Source organism: Coturnix japonica, unplaced genomic scaffold (genome assembly GCF_001577835.2).
Source record: "Coturnix japonica isolate 7356 unplaced genomic scaffold, Coturnix japonica 2.1 chrUnrandom547, whole genome shotgun sequence".
Lineage (NCBI taxonomy): Eukaryota > Metazoa > Chordata > Aves > Galliformes > Phasianidae > Coturnix > Coturnix japonica.
Window position 1 is genome coordinate 32,351 of NW_015439928.1, and position 8,964 is coordinate 41,314.

The 8,964-nt window shown below is 53.6% G+C and overlaps 2 protein-coding genes across 2 annotated transcripts; one reads left to right on the forward strand and one right to left on the reverse strand.

The window, feature by feature from the left end:
- Positions 1–399: 399 nt before the first annotated feature.
- Positions 400–1,744, reverse strand: LOC116652663. The gene is made up of 2 exons (XM_032441763.1): positions 659–1,744; positions 400–501 (listed from the first exon to the last, which is right to left on the reverse strand). The coding sequence occupies exons 1-2, from the start codon at positions 1,713–1,715 to the stop codon at positions 419–421; spliced, it is 1,140 nt and encodes a 379-aa protein (XP_032297654.1). The 5' UTR covers positions 1,716–1,744; the 3' UTR covers positions 400–418.
- Positions 1,745–1,942: 198 nt separating this feature from the next.
- Positions 1,943–2,940, forward strand: LOC116652664. The gene is made up of 2 exons (XM_032441764.1): positions 1,943–2,121; positions 2,161–2,940. Exons 1-2 carry the CDS (start codon positions 1,967–1,969, stop codon positions 2,921–2,923), a joined length of 918 nt encoding a protein of 305 aa, XP_032297655.1. The 5' UTR covers positions 1,943–1,966; the 3' UTR covers positions 2,924–2,940.
- The last annotated feature ends 6,024 nt before the right edge of the window (positions 2,941–8,964 follow it).

Consider the following 8,964-nt stretch of genomic DNA (forward strand, 5'->3'; position numbering starts at 1 on the left):
CGTGACCCTCCCCCCTCCCCCCATCATTAATTAAGTCTTTATTAATGAATCCATTAATTGGCTGGGAGGGATTCGGGGTCTTTTCCTTACCCCCCCCCCTTCACCCCATTTAAATCAATGGGGGGGGAGGGGGGGACGTTGCACGAGGGTTTTTTGCACGAGGACGTTGCACGGCTGGGCCTTGCAATGGGGTGGTGTTGCACGAGGGGCTGGTCTTGCACGGGGGCTCCTTGTTGCACTTATATGGTCTGTTGCACGAGGATCCGTGTCTTGCACGAGAGCTGTTGCACGAGTGGGTCTTTCTTGCACACGTCGTGTCTGTTGCACGAGGATCATGGTCTTGCACGAGTGCTTTTGCACAAGGGTTGTCCGTGTGCACGATGGTCTTGCACGATGTGGCCCCCCCTTGCACAAGGAGTCATGCACGAGGAGTCGTGCACAAGCTCTTGGTATCCTCGTGCACAATGTTGGTGCACAACAGGACCCCTTCTTGCACAAGGGCTGTTGCACAAATGGGACTTTGTTGCACGCGTAGTGTCTGTTGCACGAGGATCATGGTCTTGCACGCGTCTTGTACAAGGGCTGGTGCACGAGACCCATTGCACGAGCTCTTGTGCACAATCGTGCCCTTGCGAACAATATTGGTGCACAACGGGACCTGGTGCACAAGTGGGTCTTTGTTGCACACGTAGTGTCTGTTGCACGAGGATCGTGGCCTTGCACGAGTGATGCTGCACAAGGGATGTTCGTGTGTACAATGTTGGTGCACCCGTCTTGTACACCACTGTGCACAAGAGCTCGTGCAATGGGGCTCGTGCACCAGCCCTTGTGCAAGAAGTGTCCTGTTGTGCACCAATATTGTTCACAAGGACCCCTTCTTGCACAAGGGGTGGTGCACAAGTCCCATTGCACGAGCTCTCGGTGCCCTCGTGCACAATATTGGTGCACAAATTGCCCCCTTCTTGCACAAGGAGTGGTGCACAAGTCCCATTGCACGAGCGTTTGTGCACGATGGTGTCCTCGTGAAAAATATTAGTGCACAACGGGACCCCTTCTTGCACAAGGGCTGGTGCACAAGTCCCATAGCACAAGGTCTCGGTGCCCTCGTGCACAATATTGGTGCACAAATTGCCCCCTTCTTGCACAAGGAGTGGTGCACGAGTCCCATTGCACAAGCTCTTGTGCATGATGGTGTCCTTGTGAACAATGTTGGTGCACAACGGGACCCTTCTTGCACGAGGGCTGGTGCACAAGTCCCATTGCACAAGGTCTCGGTGTCCTCGTGCACAATGTTGGTGCACAAAGGGCACCCGTCTTGCACAAGGGGTGGTGCACAAGTCCCGTTGCACGAGCTCTTGTTCACAATGTGCCCTCGTGCAAAAGAGGGGGTGAACAAAGATCCCTGTTCTTGCACAAGGGCGACTGCACAATGCCCCCTGTTTTTGCACAAGAGCTCGTGCAAGAGCCTGTTGCACAAGGGGGCACCTCTTGTGCAAGCAGGCTGTTGCACGACGCCTTTGTGCATGCACCTCTTTAGTGTTGCACGAGCCCTTTGAACAAGGACACTGTGTTGCACGAGGCCTTGCACTATCAATTGGCAACCTGGTGCATGAGGCCCTTGCACCGTAGTGTTGCACGTGGCCTCGTGTAACAAGTGCCATTGCACAAAGAGTTTGCACTCGTGCGTTGCACAAGGCCGGGCTTTGCACCACCATATTGCACCATCAGACCCCACGTGGCCCCCTTACCTTGCACACGACCCCGTGTTGCACGAGGGTGCACAAGCCCCAGTGTCGTACAGGGACAGTGTTACACGCAACCCTCGTGTTGCACAAGGTCTTACCCAACTCCTGCATCACTCTGAGTCCTTGCACGAGGCCCCAAGTCCATTGCACAACAGCAACGCCATTGGGCCCACAGTCCATTGTCACACCAAGCCCGCGTTGCACGCTCGTTGCACAAGTCCATGGCACGTAACGTGAGCACAAGTCGTAGTGTGAGGGCAGCTGCACGTTGCACGAGTCTATTGCACGAGTCTGTTGCATCTCCCACACGTTTTGCAGCTGCACGAGGGCACGTTGCACAAGAGCCCATCTTGCACAAGAGCCCATCTTGCACAAGGCCCCGTCTTGTGTTGCACAAGAGCCCATCTTGCACAAGGCCCCGTCTTGCGTTGCACAAGAGCCCATCTTGCACAAGAGCCCATCTTGCACAAGGCCTCGTCTTGCGTTGCACAAGAGCCAACCTTGCACAAGAGCCCATCGTGCACAAGGCCCCGTCTTGTGTTGCACAAGAGCCCATCTTGCACAAGAGCCCATCTTGCACAAGGCCCCATCTTGTGTTGCGCAAGAGCCCATCTTGCACAAGAGCCCATCTTGCACAAGGCCCCATCTTGCGTTGCACAAGAGCCCATCTTGCACAAGAGCTCATCTTGCACAAGGCCCCGTCTTGCGTTGCACAAGAGCCCACCTTGCACAAGGTCCTGTGTTGCACGAGGTCCCGCCTTGCACTGAATCTGTTGCTCGTTGCACGAGGATCTGGGCTTCCTTCCACCTGCATCTCTTGCATCTCACAACGGGGTCACGACGATGCACAAGTTGCACGCACTCGTGCTTTGCACAAGAGCACACAATTTGCATTGGCCTGCATTGCACGCTCCCAACCCACATGTGTTGCACGAGGGCTGCTTCTTCAGTGCAAAGCAATGCGTGTGTTGCACTCCCGTGTGCCCCACAACTCCTTCCTTGCACAAGCAAAGTGCTGTGCGTTGCACGAGGGCTGCAGTGCAATGGCTGCTGCATTGCAAAAGTCCTTCAGTGTGCGTTGCACGAGGGCTGGTGTGCATGAGTGTGCAATGCATGGCACAAGAGCTCATGTGCTAAGGAGTGTGCAGCACATTGCACAAGAGCTCATGTGCGAATGAGTGTGCAATGCATTGCACAAGAGCTCCATTGCAAAGCATGCACATTGCACAGCATCATGCCTTACACAATTATGCGTCTTGCACTAGTGTTTCATTGCACAAGAGCTCCTGTGCAAACGACTATGCAACACGTTGCACAAGAGCTCACGTGCAAATGAGTGTGCAATGCATTGCACAAGAGCTCCATTGCAAAGCATGCATACTGCACAGCATCATGCCTTACACAATTATGCGTCTTGCACTAGTGTTTCATTGCACAAGAGATCCTGTGCAAACAAGTGTGCAACACATTGCACAAGAGCTCCTTTGCAAAGCACATTGCATGTCATGCCTTGCACAACCATGTGCCTTGCACCAGTGTTTCATTGCACAAGAGCTCACGTGCAAACGAGTGTGCAAAAGAGCTCCGTTGCAAAGCATGCACGTCGTGCCTTGCACAACCACTCACCTTGCACTAGTGTTGCATTGCACAGCTTTGTGCGTTGCACAAGTCCTTCATTTCACAACGCTGTGTTTTGCACGGCATTGTGCATTGCACACCTGCTCCATTGCATGAGTGTGCAACACACGGTGCCTTGCAATGCACAGATCCTTCATGAGTGTGCACTGCCTTGCACAAGTGCTCGTGTGCTCCATTGAACGAGTGTGCAACACACGGTGCCTTGCAACGCACAGATCCTTCATGAGTGTGCACTGCCTTGCACAAGTGCTTGTGTGCTCCATTGCACAAGTGTGCAACACACATTGCCGTGCAATGCACAGATCCTTCATAATGAGTGTGCACTGCCTTGCACAAGTGCTCGTGTGCTCCATTGCACAAGTGTGCAACACACGGTGCCTTGCAACGCAGATCCTTCATAATGAGTGTGCACTGCCTTGCACAAGTGCTCGTGTGCACGAGTCCTTCATTGCAACGCAGCTTGCACTGCTTTGCACAAGTGCTTTGACACTATTATGGGCACCCCATTATGGGCAACCTATTGTGGACCCCAATACAGGGATCCCAATATGGTGACCCTATTGTGGTGACCCTATTATGGTGACCCCATTGTGGTGACCCTATTAGGGTGACCCCATTGTGGACCCCATTATGGTGACCCCTATTGTGGTGACCCCATTGTGGTGACCCTATTAGGGTGACCCCATTGTGGACCCCAATATGGTGACCCCATTGAGGTGACCCTATTAAGAGACCCCAATATGGTGACCCTATTATGGTGACCCCATTGTGGTGACCCTATTAAGGGACCCCAATATGGTGACCCTATTAGGGTGACCCCATTGTGGTGACCCCATTATGGTGACCCCATTAGGGTGACCCCATTGTGGACCCCAATATGGCGACCCCATTGAGGTGACCCTATTAAGGGACCCCAATATGGTGACCCCATTAAGGGACCCCAATATGGTGACCCCATTAAGGGACCCCATTAGGGTGACCCCATTGTGGACCCCAATATGGTGACCCCATTGAGGTGACCCTATTATTGAGACCCTATTATAGTGCCCCCATTATGGTGACCCCATTGAGGTGACCCTATTAAGGGACCCCAATATGGTGACCCTATTATAGTGACCCAATTGAGGGGACCCCAATATGGTCACCCCACTGAGGTGACCCTATTATGGTGACCCCATTGTGGACCCCATTGTGATGACCCCATTGAGGTGACCCCATTATGGAGACCCCATTGAGGGACCCCATAGAGATGACCCTATTATGGCGACCCCATTGTGGACCCCAATATGGTCACCCCATTATGGTGACCCCATTGTGGACCCCAATACAGGGACCCCAATATGGTGACCCCATTGAGGTGACCCCAATATGGTGACCCTATTAGGGTGACCCCATTGAGGTGACCCTATTATAGTGACCCCATTGAGGGACCCCAATATGGAGACCTCATTATGGTGACCCCTATTGTGGTGACCCCATTAAGGGACCCCAATATGGTGACCTCATTATGGTGACCCCTATTGTGGTGACCCTATTAGGGTGACCCCATTGTGGACCCCAATATGGCGACCCCATTGAGGTGACCCTATTAAGGGACCCCAATACGGTGACCCTATTATGGTGACCACCATTGAAGGTGACCCCAATATCGGTGAACCCTATTATGGTGACCCCATTGAGGGTGACCCCAATATGGTGACCCTATTAGGTGAACCCCATTGACGTGCCCCTATTTATAGTGACCCCCCATTGAGGGACCGCCAATATGGAGAACCTCATTATGGTGACCCCTATTGTGGTGACCCATTAAGGGACCCACATATGGTGACCTCATTATGGTGACCCCTATTGTGGTGACCCTATTAGGGTGACCCCATTGTGGACCCCAATATGGCGACCCCATTGAGGTGACCCTATTATGGTGACCCTATTGAGGGACCCCAATATGGTGACCCCATTACGGTCACCCCATTGTGGTGACCCCATTGTGGACCCCATTATGGTCACCCCATTGAGAGGACCCCATTAAGGGACCCCATTATGATGACCCCATTATGGTGACCCCATTGAGGAGACCCCATTGAGGTGACCCTATTATAGTGACCCCATTGTGGTGACCTCAATATGGAGACCCCATTGAGGTGACCCTATTAAGGGACCCCAATATGGTGGCCCTATTATGGTGACCCCATTATAGTGACCCTATGAGGGTGACCCCAATATGGAGACCCTATTATAGTGACCCCAATATGGTGACCCTATTAGGGTGACCCCATTGAGGTGACCCTATTATAGTGACCCCATTGAGGGGACCCCAATATGGTGACCCCATTGAGGTGACCCCATTATAGTGACCCCATTGTGGTGACCTCAATATGGTGACCCCATTGAGGGAACCCTATTAGGGTGACCCCACTGTGGACCCCAATATGGTGACCCCACTGAGGTGACCCCATTATGGAGACCCTATTATAATAACCTCATTGGGATGACCCTATTAGGGTGACCCCATTGTGGACCCCAATATGGAGACCCCATTGAGGGGACCCCAATATGGAGACCCCATTGAGGGGACCCTATTATGGTGACCCCATTGAGGGACCCCAATGTGGTGACCCTATTATGGTGACCCCATTGAGGTGACCCCAATATGGTGACCCTATTAGAGTGACCCCATTGTGGACCCCAATATGGAGACCCCATTGAGGGGACCCTACTATAGGGACTCCATTATGGTGACCCCATTATGGAGACCCCATTACAGTGACCCCATTAGGGTGACCCCATTGTGGACCCCAATATGGTGATCCTATTATAGTGACCCTATTATAGTGACCCCATTATGGTGACCCCATTGAGGTGACCCCATTATGGACCCCATTGTGATGACCCCATAGAGTCAACCCCATTGGGATGTCCCCCATAGAGGTGACCCCATTGAGGTGCCCCCATTGAGGTGCCCCATTGAGGTGCCCCATTGAGGTGCCCCCATTGAGGTGCCCCATTGAGGTGTCCCCATAGATGTGTCCCCATAGAGGTGTCCCCCATAGAGGTGACCCCATAGGGATGGCCCCATAGAGGTGACCCCATAGATGTGTCCCCATAGACGTGTCCCCATAAAGGTGTCCCCCATAGAGGTGACCCCATAGAGGTGACCCCATAGGGACATCCCCCATAGAGGTGACCCCATAGAGATGACCCCATAGAGGTGACCCCATTGGGACATCCCCCATAGAGGTGACCCCATAGAGGTGACCCCATAGGGACATCCCCCATAGAGGTGACCCCATTGGGATGCCCCCCACTGAGCTGACCCCATAGAGGTGACCCCATAGAGGTGACCCCATAGAGGTGACCCCATAGGGACATCCCCCATAGAGGTGACCCCATTGGGATGCCCCCCACTGAGCTGACCCCATAGAAGTGACCCCATAGGGATGACCCCATTGGGATGGCCCCATAGAGGTGACCCCATAGATGTGACCCCATAGATGTGTCCCCATAAAGGTGTCCCCCATAGAGGTGACCCCATTGGGACATCCCCCATAGAGGTGACCCCATAGAGGTGACCCCATAGGGACATCCCCCATAGAGGTGACCCCATAGAGGTGACCCCATTGGGACATCCCCCATAGAGGTGACCCTATTGAGATGCCCCCCACTGATCTGACCCCATAGAGCTGCCCCCATTGAGCTCCCCCTCAAGCCGCCCCCCACAGCTCTGCCCCACAAGACGTCCCCATTCACCCCACTGAGTGCCCCCATCCCATTGACATGACAGCCCCATCCTCCCCTAATGTCCCCATCCTCCCTTAAGGTCCCCATCCTCCCCTAATGTCCCCATCCTCCCCTAATGTCCCCACCCCATAATGTCCCCATCCACCCCATAACGTCCCCATCCATCCCATAATGTCCCCATTACGATGTCCTCATCCACCCCATAATGTCCCCATCCCATAATGTCCCCATCCATCCCATAATGTCCCAATCACAATGTCCTCATCCATCCCATAATGTCCCCATCCACCCCATAATGTCCCCATCCATCCCATAATGTCCCCATCCATCCCATATCCCCATCCATCCCATAATGTCCCCATCCATCCCATATCCCCATCCATCCCATAATATCCCCATCCATCCCATATCCCCATCCATCCCATAATATCCCCATCCATCCCATAATGTCCCCATCCATCCCATAATGTCCCCATCCATCCCATATCCCCATCCATCCCATAATGTCCCCACCCCATAATGTCCCCATCCATCCCATAACGTCCCCATCCACCCCATAATGTCCCCATCCATCCCATATCCCCATCCATCCCATAATGTCCCCATCCCATCCCAATGTTGTCCATCCCATCCCATCCCATTGTTGTCCATCCATCCCAACCCAACGTTGTCCATCCATGACACCCCATTGTTGTCCATCCATCCCATCCCATCCCATCCCATCCCATCCCACCCCATCCCATAGTTGTCCATCCATCTCATCTCATCCCATCCCATCCCATCCCATAGTTGTCCATCCATCTCATCCCATCCCATCCCACCCCATTGTTGTCCATCCATGACACCCCATTGTTGTCCATCCATCTCATCCCACCCCATCCCATCCCATCCCATCCCATCCCATTGTTGTCCATCCATCTCATCCCACACCATCCCATCCCACCCCATAGTTGTCCATCCATGACACCCCATAGTTGTCCATCCATCCATCCCAACCCACCCCATCCCAACATTGTCCATCCCAACATTGTCCATCCCAACATTGTCCATCCCATCCCAACATCATTGTCCATCCACAACACCCCATCGTTGTCCATCCCACCCCATTGACCCCATTGTCCATATCCATCCAGGCCATCCCAACGCCGTCCAATCCAATCCATCCATCCAAATNCAACCCAGCGTTGTCCATCCATGACACCCCATAGTTGTCCATCCATCTCATCTCATCCCATCCCATCCCATCCCATCCCATCCCATCCCATCCCACCCCATCGTTGTCCATCCATGACACCCCATAGTTGTCCATCCATCCCATCCCATCCCATCCCACCCCATCCCAATGATGTCCATCCATCTCATCTCATCTCACCCAACCCCATCCCATTGTTGTCCATCCATCCCATCCCAACGTTGTCCATCCATCCCATCCCATCCCACCCCACCCCATCCCACCCCATCCCAATGACGTCCATCCATCTCATCTCACCCAACCCCATCCCACCCCATTGTTGTCCATCCATGACACCCCATAGTTGTTCATCCATCCCATCCCACCCCATCCCATCCCACTGTTGTCCATCCACCCCATCCCAACGTTGTCCATCCATCTCATCCCATCGCACCCCACCCCATCCCAACGTTGTCCATCCATCCCATCCCATCCCACCCCATCATTGTCCATCCAACCCCATCCCAACACTGTCCATCCCAACACTGTCCATCCCAACATTGTCCATCCCATCCCAACATTGTCCATCCACGACACCCCATCGTTGTCCATCCCACCCCATTGACCCCATTGTCCATATCCATCCAGGCCATCCCAACGCCGTCCAATCCA

Coding starts and splice junctions, on each gene's coding strand:
- LOC116652663 (XM_032441763.1), bottom strand. CDS start 1,715: ATGGTGGTGCAAAGCCCGGCCTTGTGCAACGCACGAGTGCAAACTCTT. Junction 502..658: donor AAGACCCACTTGTGCACCAG/GTCCCGTTGTGC, acceptor TTTGTGCAACAG/CCCTTGTGCAAGAAGGGGTC.
- LOC116652664 (XM_032441764.1), top strand. CDS start 1,967: ATGGCACGTAACGTGAGCACAAGTCGTAGTGTGAGGGCAGCTGCACGT. Junction 2,122..2,160: donor AAGAGCCCATCTTGCACAAG/GCCCCGTCTTGT, acceptor ATCTTGCACAAG/GCCCCGTCTTGCGTTGCACA.